The 12,687-nt window shown below is 41.3% G+C and overlaps 1 protein-coding gene across 1 annotated transcript in view; it reads left to right on the top strand.

The window, feature by feature from the left end:
* The first annotated feature begins 1,310 nt into the window (after nt 1–1,310).
* The window catches only part of SMURF2 (SMAD specific E3 ubiquitin protein ligase 2), a 68,882-nt gene continuing 57,505 nt past the window's right edge, over nt 1,311–12,687 (top strand). The window contains exon 1 of the mRNA XM_026099062.2: nt 1,311–1,662. Within this exon, the coding sequence (XP_025954847.1) occupies nt 1,611–1,662 (52 nt within the window). The 5' untranslated portion in view covers nt 1,311–1,610. The remainder of the gene's footprint in view (nt 1,663–12,687) is intronic.

Genomic DNA, 12,687 nt, shown 5'->3' with positions numbered 1-12,687 from the left:
TTAGACTTGACTTGTTTTAATTTCTCTTTGCTTGAAATAATGGCTAAGCAATAAATCAGTGCATTTTCTCTTATGCTTTGCCTATCCTGTAAAGAAAGGTTTGTTACAAACACGTTACAAACATGCTAATTTTGGTATTAAACAGGCATTCCACAGGAAAGAGGAACAGTCCTGTATGAGGAAAGAGCTCGATCCCAGGACTCTCCATTCCCAGGTGAATTAACTCTGAAACAGTGGCGTCACTGCCACAGGAAGCACTGAAAATTTCCTCCTGGAATAGCCTGCTGCTGGAGACACGCCGTGCAGGGAGGGAGATGGGGGTCTGCACGACCTAGTGCTCTGAGAACCACATCCCACTTCTGAGGCCTTCAGCGGACCCAGATTTGACTTAATACGGCCCAAGCACCGCGCTCTGTCCAGATGGGACACCCCCAGGTACACATATGGTTCTGTTCCACCTTCTGGGTGACTTTACCTGGTTAGGTAGAAGCGGTATCATAAACTCTGTGAAGCATGGGCTGTATTTTCATCCCACGTTTGAATCCTCATCCATAGGATGGATTCTGATCTATGACTACCTGTGTGGTAATACTTTACAGGTTGTCTGTGCAATGACGCTGCTGCGTGACTTGTGTGCCAAGCATACAAAATATTAGTAAGGTTATTAGTAAGAATAGGCGTGTGGTTTATTAGCTAGTCTAGTCTACCGTGAAGGTGACTGTGGCAACCTTCAGGGCTCTTCTGGGAGGCCTCATGTCCTCCATGGGCCCCCCTGCAAGCTGCCCAGGTGACTCCCCCTGCCCACGCTTTGCTGCAAAGTCTGGAAGTCCCTGACAGTCACCGTTCCTCCGGGGACGGGAGCAAAATTAGGCCACGCAGTGTGGATGCAAGGCAGCAAAGTTTAATGGTTTCTACCACCAGTTTGCCATAGCTTATCCCCGCAAAGCATCAGCCAGCATCAGAAAGCACTCAGCAGCGTGAGCAAACACCTCGGCATGGCTTTGAACTCGTGCCCGTATGGTGGGTTTGTGTTTGCACCTTGGATTTCTCAGGTCCAACCCCACCGCCTCACTGCCAAGCTCCCTTCTCCCGCTCTCATGCCACGGCCGCGGGGAGCTCCCAGTGCCCCGCGAGGAGGGAGAAACACCCTCCGGGAAGCGAGGGAGCGGAGAGCCCCAGGGGAGCCGCGGCCGGGGGGCGGGAGGCCCCCTCCCCGCGGGACCGGGGGAGGGGAAGCCCGGCCCGGGGCGGCCAGGCCGCTGCCCGCCGTGCGGCTCCGTCCCCGGCTTTGTTGTGCTCTCGCCGCCCGGGCTGCGGGCTAGGGGGCGGGGAAGGGAGGCGAGGCGAGGCGGCCGCGTCTCCTCCTCCGCCTCCTCCTCGGCCCTGGCCCCGCTCATGGCGACGCTGGGCACATCCGGGCTTCTCCTCCGCCGCCTCCTCCGCCGCCTCCTCCTCCTGCGGCGGCCGCCGCCGCCGCCGCTGCCCTGAGCGCCCGGCCCGACTCCATTAGCCCGTCCCCTCCCCCCTGCCCGCCCCGTCTCCCTTCCCGGACCCAGAGGCAGGGGGAGCCCCGGGCCAGGCAGCGCCGAGCCCTAGGAGCAGCCGGGGACATGTCCAACCAGGGGGCCCGGCGGAACGGGCCCGTCAAGCTGCGACTGACAGGTGAGGGCGAGCGCGGCGGGGCGCCCCGGGCGGGGGGTGGGGGGCTGCCGCTGCCTTCCCCCCCGCCTCGCCTCCGCCAACGGCCGGGCGGCGGGGAGGGGGCGAGCTGCGGAGGGGAGAGCGCGAGGGAGCGCCGAGGGCTTTGGGGGGGCTGCTGGGGCCCGGGGCGAGGCGAGGCGGCCGTGGGGCGGCGGGGGCAGGAGAGGCGCCCGGGGAGCCGAGCGGGGCGAGCGCGGCCGGAGGGGCGGGGGGGCCGAGCCGCCTCGGCGCGGATTTGAAATTGAACCTGGGCTTGGAGCAGCCTCTCGGGCCTGTGCGTGCGGGGCGAACTCTTCCCTCTCCTCCCATCCTCGCACCGCCACGGCGGGGGGGGAAGGGGCGTCGTGAGGAAAATGTCTGCGCCCCGCAGCCAGGCGCTGGCGCCCGGGCGGGCGGCGAGGGGCAGCCGGCCGCTGCCGCCCTCCCTTCCCCGGCCCGGCCCCGCCGCCGGGGCCGCCCTCCTCGGCCCGGGGGCTTGAGGCGGGGGCAGCCGGCCGCTGCGAGCCGCTGGGCGCTGCCTGCCTTACCCTGCTCCCCCCGCTTCTTCCCAGTGTAAACTTGAAACTGTCACACTCTTTGTTTTGATCTCTTTGTTTGTTTGTTTTGTTTTTTTCCCTCCCCAAGCCGACTTCCTTAGTTAAAATCGTATCCAGTTCGTTTGCTATCATGCCTAATGCTGCCAGCCCTCTTTCAGAAGATCGCTTGACCTCTAATGTTTTTAAGTGTCGCCAGCACTCTTCACCTGCATGCTGGGAAGGGAAATAAGTTGTTTCTAAATCCTGGAAGTATGTGCTTTTTAAAAAAATTTTTTTTTACAGTAAGAACCCAGGTAAATAGGATTAGAGGAGAAAATCTTGAAAGCATTGCTGGCACTTTCTTAAAAAAATACAGAAGACTTCAGAGAAAAGATTTATTGAAAAATATTATAAACCCTCCCCAGCAAAAAGACACATACTTTGTGTTCTGAATCGTCACTGCGTGAAAGTAAGAGATTAGCAAATAATAGATTATATTACTAATACCATTGTCTTCAAATAGTGTGTTTTACTAGGATAGTGGTTCTGCTTGCAAAAAAGTCCAATAAGTATTTGAAAAAAAAAATCTGAAAGAGTTGGCATATTTAAGTGTATGTGAAATATTTCCAGTTAATGTCTAATAAAGAGATGTGTTTTCTTACATTTTTTTCCAAAGTATGTTATTTTTACAGGGAAAATAAATGTATCTGCTTATGTTTTACTTTGGAAATACTTGGTCTAAGTTTGTAATCTAGTTTTCATGGAGATTTGTGAGTGTCTATATATTACACTTAGAAATAAAACTCTTAAAATAAGCATAGCTGGGACTGATGCATGGAACAGTGCTGCCTTGTTTTTACAGGGCGTTTTGTAGCTTGCTCTTTAGGTTATTGCTTTACTGATGCAGTACTTAATTCTTTTTTCCCCCCCCCCCCGAATGTTCAGACTTGCTTTATATTTGAAATGTTAAAAATGGTCTGGAGCCTCGTGTAAAAGTATGGAAAATACCTGTTTAGGGAGTTGCCTTTTTCACCTTTGGATTTCATGTTCTATATTTGTTTTATTTTTATTAAGGACTAAGGATATAATCATCTGTCTGTGACAATATAAATATGTTACGAGGGATTATGACTGTGAGCAAGAAATAAGCAGTAGTTTTACTTACTGAGTTTTAGGAGACTATGTAGTTGTTCAGTCAGTTCCAAAAAGAAGCAGATACAGTCTTAAGATGTGCTTCTGAGTTTTTGTTGACTTATATTTTAGGAAGGATATATGCAGAACACAGGATGCAGACAAAATTGTCTTTACAGGGACTATTCCAGCTCTAGCAGCTGTTTGCAGTTGCTGAGTACCAGTTCTGTTTTTTGGAAGTTTATATGAAACATCAGCCTATTTCTCAAGTTAAAAATGCTTGAGATATTTTGTGCTTTGGTTAATTGTGTATTGTTTCACATAAGGTCATTTGTTGTAAGGAAGTTTTACATGTTTAAGGAAAGCTGTTATAAGCACTGAATTGAACTTTATTAATTGAACTGACATGTTGTCAGTTCTTGCCTAGGAATAGTTTAAAGTGCTCTGTGTGGTTTTGATTACCCTTTTTGATTGGAAAAGCAGTGTGAGGACTCTTGAATTCTAAAACTGTTTGGAATTAAAAGAATCTGTATATTCCAGTGTTTTTAAAAGTTTATTCTCAAACTGACAAATGTTATTTAATCTTAATTTTCTTTGGCTTTATGAAGCTAGCAACCTTATGTTTTGGCTTGAGTATTTATAGGATTCATTCTGCAATCATTGTATAATACTTATCTTTTCTGTTCATTATCTCTAAATTAGATGGTATAGATTAAAAAATGGATTTCAAGAACTGGATTCAATTAGCAGTTTTTCAGGACATAAACATTAAAGGTTTAGATGGAAAACATTGTTTTGACTGACTGGATAAATGACAGGGTAATGTTTGATGTGAGTCCAAGAACTGATCTGGAGCTAGTGCCCAACTTCTCAGTCCATCTTGAGGAGCCAAATAAAATATTTAACCTAGGCCTCATTTTGCAAAAAAGGTTGGTTCTTTGTTGGGACCTTAAGAAAGTTCTGAGAAATGTTTGGCATACCTTTACACTAAGTGTTTAACAGTTTATTTAGGTCTGGGTTCCATAACAGAAAAACCACAGTGGTGGCATACTTCTAGTAAGTTTTTATTTAGTTTACAGTGAATCTGTGTTGTACATTTCTTCAAAGCTTATTCTTTTGCTCATAGCTTTAGTTATCTGTCATAAAGATCACTCAGACCTTTAGTCCTTTGTACATTGATACATTTTGCGCTGTCTTGAGCTAGACAGTTGCTAGATAATTGTTAAAATCCAAAGATTATGCCTTTTGATGAGGCTTCAATTCTAATATGAAGTGTAAGTGCTTGTTTCTGATAAAATATAGTGAGTGTAATTTAAATTAGCTTAAGTTTAGAATTGCACTACTCTTCAAAATTTATCTTAGTAGCTAACTTACATTATAGCTTCCTTGGATAATGTTATTATAAGGAAAGTTCCTTCAACTCTGACATTTTTACTGCCATTTTATCAGTCCTATCCTGGGTATATCTGAGTTATACAAAAACTGCAAGTGCAGTCATCCCTTTCAATTCTATTGTGATTTTTCTCAGTGTTTTATTGAATTTGTGGATTTATAAATATACTATACTCTCAGATGGAACCCCCATGTTGAAGACTGTGTTAATCTCATGTTCTCCAAAACCTAGAAATGATCATTGTTTTCAGTTGCTTGGTAAATATTTTATGTCGTAATCTGTGAATTATCTGATATTAAAATAGTTACATATGACTGCATTCACTTAGGTAACTGTCATTTATTTTCTTCCTAAGTGAAGTATGTAAAGCTTTATTAAGCAGAAAGATTAAAGAAATCAGTTTGAAGTTTGCACAACTGCATGGGCACTAGAATATATTGAGCTGAATGAAGGTTAATGCATGGTTTAATTTAGTTCATGTGTTGTAGCTATCATTTCTGTTTAGAATAGTTTAAAGTGAAGATACTTTGATAGCCATAAAGCACAGTTACTGTAAAAATAGCAAAAAAAAGTTCCCATGGATAAAAATTGGAATGATCTGGCAGAGTTTTGTTGGTAAAGAAGGAGAGGTAGACCTGAAGAGGTGTTAGAGATCTGGCTTTCAGGATCCCTGACAGAGTTTGCCAGTTGGGAAAATAAAAGCACTGGATCATTCTGTTCTAGAAAATGGACAATATCTCATCTACTATGTCCTATGTTGATTTTACTGTATATTCATTTCTTACAGTACAAAGGTGGTACTGTACCATAGGATTATGACATTGAAGGAAGAAAGTGCGTTAGTTCTGTTGGAAACAGGACGGAAGTTTATGGATAGCAGAGCCTCACTATAAAAACAGCATCACTGATTGATCAATAAAACTACCTACCTGTGTTTTTTTCCGTATCAAAGTTATGGTTTTATAATTAACTTAAATGGCAGTGCAATTTTAGATCAGCTTAAAATGGGAGGTCTGTTTCTATTTTTTTTTTCCTCTCTCTCTTCCTAGTCCCTGCCTTCACCTTTCTCTGCCTTCCCTTGTATTGACTCCAGCAACTGTGTGGCTGTGTGATGAGCTGAAAACTAACCTTACCAAGAAAAAAACATTTTTAGTATTGAAGGAGGAGAGGGATGCACAATGAGGAGCTGAGAAGAGAGCAGGACTGCCTCTTTTACCGGCAGCCTGTAGTTAGATGGGCTTTAGTCACCAATAAAACAATGGAGTCCCTTCACATAAGGTATTTTTCTTATTGACGTGTGACTTGCTACAAACCACTACTTAAGGAATCAGAATCAATAAATTATATACTAAGTGGATTAAGTTGGCAAAATCATAACAAAGTCAGTAGGCATGCCTCTAGCCTGCTTGTGTAGGGATTAGTAGGATGCGTGGCCCTCAATACTGTCATCAAATTATGAAGTGTGTGCATATATACATATGTGTCTATGTGTATGTATTTATATACATATAAAACAGCTGCGGATCACACAAATTGTAGAACTGTAAGCAATAACTGAGCAGATGTATAGACAGTCTCAACTACTTGTTTCAATGGGATCAGCTTATAATGACAAAGTTTTATTCATCTGGATATAAAATTAGGTATCTGTGTTCAAGGAACGCAGACCATACACAATGGGATATAGTGGCAAGGAAAACAATGATCAAAAAGGATTTGGGGGAGGAAATCATAGTGGGAAAGCAATTCAACATGAGCTTCCAATTAAAAGGGCAAAAAGGCCTAATATTCATTCTTGGTTGTAGAAACAGGAAAGCAGTCAGTAGAAGCTGGTAGAGGATTTACCTTTGTAGGTAACGTATGGGAACATATGTAGGAGACATACAGGAAATTTGCAGTCCTAATGTTAGGGTTTTTTTGTTGTTTTTTCAAGTTGTTGTGTGGGGGAAGTAGAAATTCTGGGGTGGAAAAATAGTGAGTAATTTTTGTAATTGTACTTGTCAGTTAAATGTAAAGAGTTTAAGCTGTGCGGTAATGTATGTGTAGTTGAACTAGCTGAGTAACTCGACTATTAGCAACACAGCCTTTCCTATTTTCTTTTTTGCTTTTTGTTTGTTAATCACTCTGAAAATCTGATCAGGCCCCAGATGAAGACATTTTGTCTTTGTGTCTGTAAGGTGAATAGGTTGATCCCTAAAAGAAGACAGCTTTTAATGTTTCGATCTGTTTTATCTCACGGCCTTTGAAGTACATCCTTGCTTTGCCATCTTACTTAAAATGACATTTCACCATTAGGGCAGATCTTTCTTGTGGATGTTTGAAAAGGTGAATGATTTCTTTGGGAGTCTTCCCTTCTCTCATCATCGTAATAATAATGACGTGACCTGACTTCTGACTTGGCATAATGGCATGAGTACATTGCTGCACAGGCTCTTACGTGCATGTTTTAATACATTAAAATTTAAATGCTCCTGACACATGCAATGTCTGAGATCATTTGAATGACTTCTGAGTGGCTGGTAAAGATTAATCTCTGTAATATTAGATAATGGATACAAGAGTAGCTACTGTCTGTTTCCACTGTTAGAGCACATTTCCTCTTTGGGAAATAGGATCAAAATCTTGAGGGGCATCTGACAATAGCATATTCAAGGAAGCAAACTGTTGACTTTTTCTTGCTACTTAAACTTTAAATACTTGCAATGAAAGCATAGATAAGACTGCTTTCAACTTTAAAGAAATCTTTGTCTGTAGATAAGAAGGCTCAGGACAAAATTGGGTAAGCACTATCACCTAGGTCTATGTAGGGAAACTTACAGAGAGTGGAGAAGAGACATGCACAAGATCATAAAAAGGATAAACCTGGTAAAGCTGGGATTTAAAAACATTATCTCTTGACTTTCTGCCTATGTTTGTTGTTTCTCTTTAATACATATCCACAGAAAACAGGTTTCTAGTTTGGGCCTTCTGAGCCTATGCACTGGAGGTGATTCAGGGTCATTTTTCAGTTGTATTTTAGCAAGCTGCAGGTTCTTGGTAATTATTTTTTCTACTTTAAAATACTCAAAAGATATAGTTTCTTGTTGTGTGGGCAAATTAAACTAAAAGGTCTGATATCCCCCAAAGTGAGTAAAAAGTATTGCTTAGTTGAAGTGTTGTTCACATTTTTGAAGTTCTGAAAGTGAAAGAAAAAGTATCAGCATGTAAGTTTATATAGCTGTATCCTGTTGTTAATTTTCTGGAATGATTCTTGGCCAATACATGTTTAAGACAACATATAAAAATTGTTTTCTTGTAGAATGAGAGAGTCACTCCAACTATGACTTTGGTATTGTTAGTTGCTGGTGGTTCAGCAATACTCAAGCGAAGTATTTAATCCTGGTGTCCTTTCTATATTGAGTTCATTAAAGTTGTTTCATATATACAGAACATGTAGAGATTACATAACTTGCTGTTATTCACAATGAGAGTATGTACCTAGCTTCTACCATATATGCTTAAATTAGCGTGTGTGATAACATATTGCCACAAACATTATAGTGACAGTTCCAGTGTAAAAGCGTTTCTCCCCCCAGCACCATTTTCCAGCCTGGATGCATCCCTCTATTCCAGATGACATTGTGATCAACCGGATTGAGGAATTTATCCAAGTTACAACCAACCTCTTCTCTCACCTCCCCACCCCTCCCTTTTGTGTTTTGACTGGGCATAGAGCAGGACTGTGCTGTGGTGAGTGGTGGTTTATGTTAGTCAAGTGTTTGTGGGACTGGGGGCGTATCTTGCATGATCACATGATACGGCTTTAAACAAGTGACATAAACTCATTTTCATTCTGTCTTGACCCAGATTTTAGTATAACCAGTGGAGTTAAGGGAGTCATAACTAATTGTATCCGTAATGATACTTCTTTTTAACATGCCTAGCTACCTGATTTGGAGTTGAAATACAGATACATACATAAGTACAATTATAGATGTAGTTGTACTCGTATTTAATTGAGGGTGAGAAAATGCATCAGTAATACCAGAAGCATTTTCTGAAAACTTGAGCCAACTTGGTGATTGCTTTATAATATAAATAAAGGCTAGGCTCTGTGCTCTTAAAACTGCATATAGTAAAACTGCTACTTAGTGTGAATCATAAGACTTGAGGAGGGTAAATGGAATGTATTCAATAAAGATTAGTGTTTCATTTTAGTAAAAGGTCTACTCCAGACATGTTTCATTTTAATACATTAATATTTTTTCAATTAAAAATACATGTTTTGTTCTTGGTGGAGGAAGACAGATGTATCCGGTTTAGAATACTTACAAGCATGGCTTATGAATAAATAAATTAAAATCCTTAAACATGTTTAGTTCTTTTACACACATGTCCAGGTAAAACATGTAGAGTTAGATTCATACTTAGCTGCCTGGGATTAGAAGCTCATAGTGTTAATTGTGCCAAACATTTATGTGTCCTTATGGCAAAAAATTCTTCAGTTCAACTCTTACAGAACATTTCCACCTTTTATTACTCTGAAGCAATTAATTTATAATGTGTATAAATCTTGCTTTTTTTTTTCAGAAAAAAAGATTTCACTCACTCTTTTCCCTGATGGGTTTATTAATATTACATGTTTTATAGCGCTGTGTAGAAGACTGTATGCAGGCTGAATTGATAGTAGCATTGTGCCTCGCTGTAGTAATGTTAAGGTGTTCCTTTTTTTGTTAAGCAGCCAAAGAAGTACTGCTGTCTTATTTTATAAAAGGTGAGATCAGATGTGATTTAAGTGACTTGTAAAGATGGTGCTGATGTAGGTAGGTGGTGGTGGTCATTGTAGGGAAAAGAGGCCGTTCATAAAAGTGGAATGGGGTAGAGTAGAGCAGAAGTATTCAAGAGCTGGCTAGAGGAACTGAGCTGATAAAGGGACCTGAAGGGACTATAAGTATACCAGTTTTTGGGTCCTTTTACAGTGGAAGCAGAAAACTAAAGTAGGTTCCTGTAGTTAGACTAAACCATACAGAAGAGTGTCTTCTATTTCAGGCTCCTGAGTACAATATTGCTCTTAACAAAATAGTAATGATTGCATTTTCAGTGTGAAAATCTAAAGATACTGAATGTTTTTCTTCCTCTCACTAATTTTATATATATATATTTTTTTTTAAGAAAATATATGTGCTGCTAAGTACCACAATTAAATGGACATGAAAGACCTGGTCCTGCCATATGCTGGATAGCACTTACTTAGCTTTCCTCATTAAGAAATTAAAAATGTCTGCCTTCTTCAAGTATGGGTTCACAATGTATGAGATGTTAATTGACCCGACTTTAAAGAATGGTATAATGCATATTAATGTAGAAATTTTCTAGAACTTTTCTTTATAAGATTCTAGTTGAAAGTTCAGCAATGTTTTATACTGTGATTGCAGAAGCATCTTAGTAATCAGTACAATCCAGACAAACAACTGTAATAACTTTAAGTGCAATCTTTCATAATTTCACATGGGTCACTTAAATGGCATTTCTGAATGTGTACCAAACATCCAGAATTGCAATAAAAGCACAAAATGTTAGGAATGTAGGTAAAGAGAATCTTCAAATGTATATATCATTTATTTTCATAAGAAGCTGTTGCTGAACTATGGATGTATGGATTGGGGGAAAATAGCTTGAACAGAGGTCAATAGCAAACAAATGCAAACAACTTCACATGTGAAATCCCCACATATTCTTACAGAAGCAAATGCCATCTGTAAATTTAAGATTCCACACAATAATTGGGTTTGCCTTAACTAGCTGGATATGCACTTTTTTGTCAAAAAGTTCAAATATTTAGATTTTTGTGATCATAGCAATGCAGGACTGGCCAAGATATAGCCTGAAGTTGTGATGTTATGTTCCATTGTAGCCCTTTTATGAAAATCTTTCACCTTTGGGATTTCTACCTAACAACTGGTCAAAGAATGATGTAAAATGCTGCTGGTTTATACTTTCTTCTGTAACAGGAGGAGGGAAGGCCTTTAGGCAAAAAGTGACTTACAGTAACTTTCAGTAGTAAAAGTGTTGTGCTGGCTTTGTAATAAAATAAATCATTTGTGTAGTCTTCTCTACCTTCCTTGAGCTTCCCGCTCTCCCAGTTCATAATGCTCTCCCAATGGCTGTCTTGCAGTGAGAAGAGCTTAAAATTTCTGTAGTCCCGTAATCTATAACAATAAAGCTCTTGGTGTCCCTGGCACCAAGTGGTTATGTTTTGCCTTATGCCCAGGGAGGTACTGTATATTTATTTTTATCCATGTATCATTTGCTTCTGTGGCCAACAGATCATGAAGAAATTTCTGTTCATTTCCAGAATCTGAATGTAGAACTGTGAATATGTGCCTCAGATTTCCCTATTACCACAATTATCGTCTTTCCTGGAAGTTCCTTTCCTCTGGTGACTTGCTCATCCTGTAGAATAAGTCAGCTATTTCCTGTGTATCGGCATAACGTAACTTAATCTGTGCAGGATAGTACTTTGGACCCTTTCGAAGGCTTTATATTTGTGTGTAAGGTTATTGAAACGTCAAATTCTCTCCGTTAAACATTGCTGCCTAGTGTGGTCCAAGACTGGAGGCTCGCTCGTGTTCTGCAGCCGCCAAGCGTCTTCGTGACGGAGCAGCAGTGGCATGAAAAAACTGGTCCTGGTTAATCTGACCCTTGTGAAAAGTTAGAGTCGCTGTTGAGCAGTATGGTGGGTAGGAGCACGCTCCTGGAGCTGCTGCCGCCTCGTGTAGCCTGGATGCAGTTTTGAATGGCTTTGTATGGGCATCTTTGCTTTTTATTCCTTGTCAGTGGAGTTTGTACCTGCAGCTGAACCTGGAATTCCAGACGGAGCCTTACAGCATCAGCTGGAGTTAGCACTTCCCATTACGAGACTCTTCAGTTGCTGCTAAGTTACCTGTTAAAACTGAAGTTTTTCATGCTGGGTGGCTAAATCAGGCTGAATTTATTTTTGGGAAATTTCTGTTAATATTCAGCCAGTTTCAAGAAGGAGATTATAATTTTATGCCATGTATCATTTTTTTAAAAATCCTGTTTTGTTGGGTAGGAACATTATTAAGCAGGGCCTTAGCAATAGGCAGTCATGGTCGTATCAGCGATGTAAGGGGTAGTGTGCATCTTAACAAACTGCTAGGACAGGAGCTGAGTGCACCAGGGCCGATCCCATTCGGTTAATGCTAAACCTGGTGTGAAGAAGGATGTTAACGAGAATACGGAAGGCTCAAAAGTTGGATGAGGGCGGAGAAAAAGGGAGTAACCTGGGACAAGGAGCCGTCTGGAACAGGCAGGCAGGAGGTGGAGACTGCTTTTGGCAGGGCAAGATGCTGGGAATCTTTTGGTACCCGGACTGTACTGGTGTCTCAGTGAGCAAGGTGCAGGATTGCAGGGGCAGCCCTTATTCTTACATTTCTGAACTTTTTAGCGCTTGGCTTTGTAACCTAAGAATGTTAATATTGTGTGTGCGATGTTGTAGTCACTGATTTGACTGTATTACTTGCAAGAAGTTTTCATCCATAGCTGAGGTGTCCTGTAAGAGTTTAAGATGTGTAACAACTGTAAGGAATGTAAGCACTTTCAGCTGAATGCAGGAGACCAGTTTAAAAACAAACAGGAGGAAATAAACTCCCTCAGGATTACTTCTCCCAGCTGTTCCTTTGCTCTGCACCTTCATCACCTTGATCCTAACTGAAAGAGGTGGAAATTAAAGGCTGGCCTCTGAGTGACCGTGATTCATAATGTAATTCCAAGAAAAGCTTGCAATTAAGATTATAATTATTCCTTACAACAAGGAATGTTGTAAGGAATTTTTGTTCTATTCCTTAGAACAAAAGGACACTTTCAGCTTTTAGTGAACTCTGAAAGTTTTTTTTAAAAGCTTTGATTCTAAGGAATATACGATATCTTGGTCATTTTGTTAATGCT

Source organism: Dromaius novaehollandiae, chromosome 18, assembly GCF_036370855.1.
Source record: "Dromaius novaehollandiae isolate bDroNov1 chromosome 18, bDroNov1.hap1, whole genome shotgun sequence".
Taxonomy (NCBI): Eukaryota; Metazoa; Chordata; class Aves; order Casuariiformes; family Dromaiidae; genus Dromaius; species Dromaius novaehollandiae.
The sequence above is the reverse complement of the archived record's forward strand: the minus strand, read 5'-3'. Positions and strand labels throughout refer to the sequence as shown.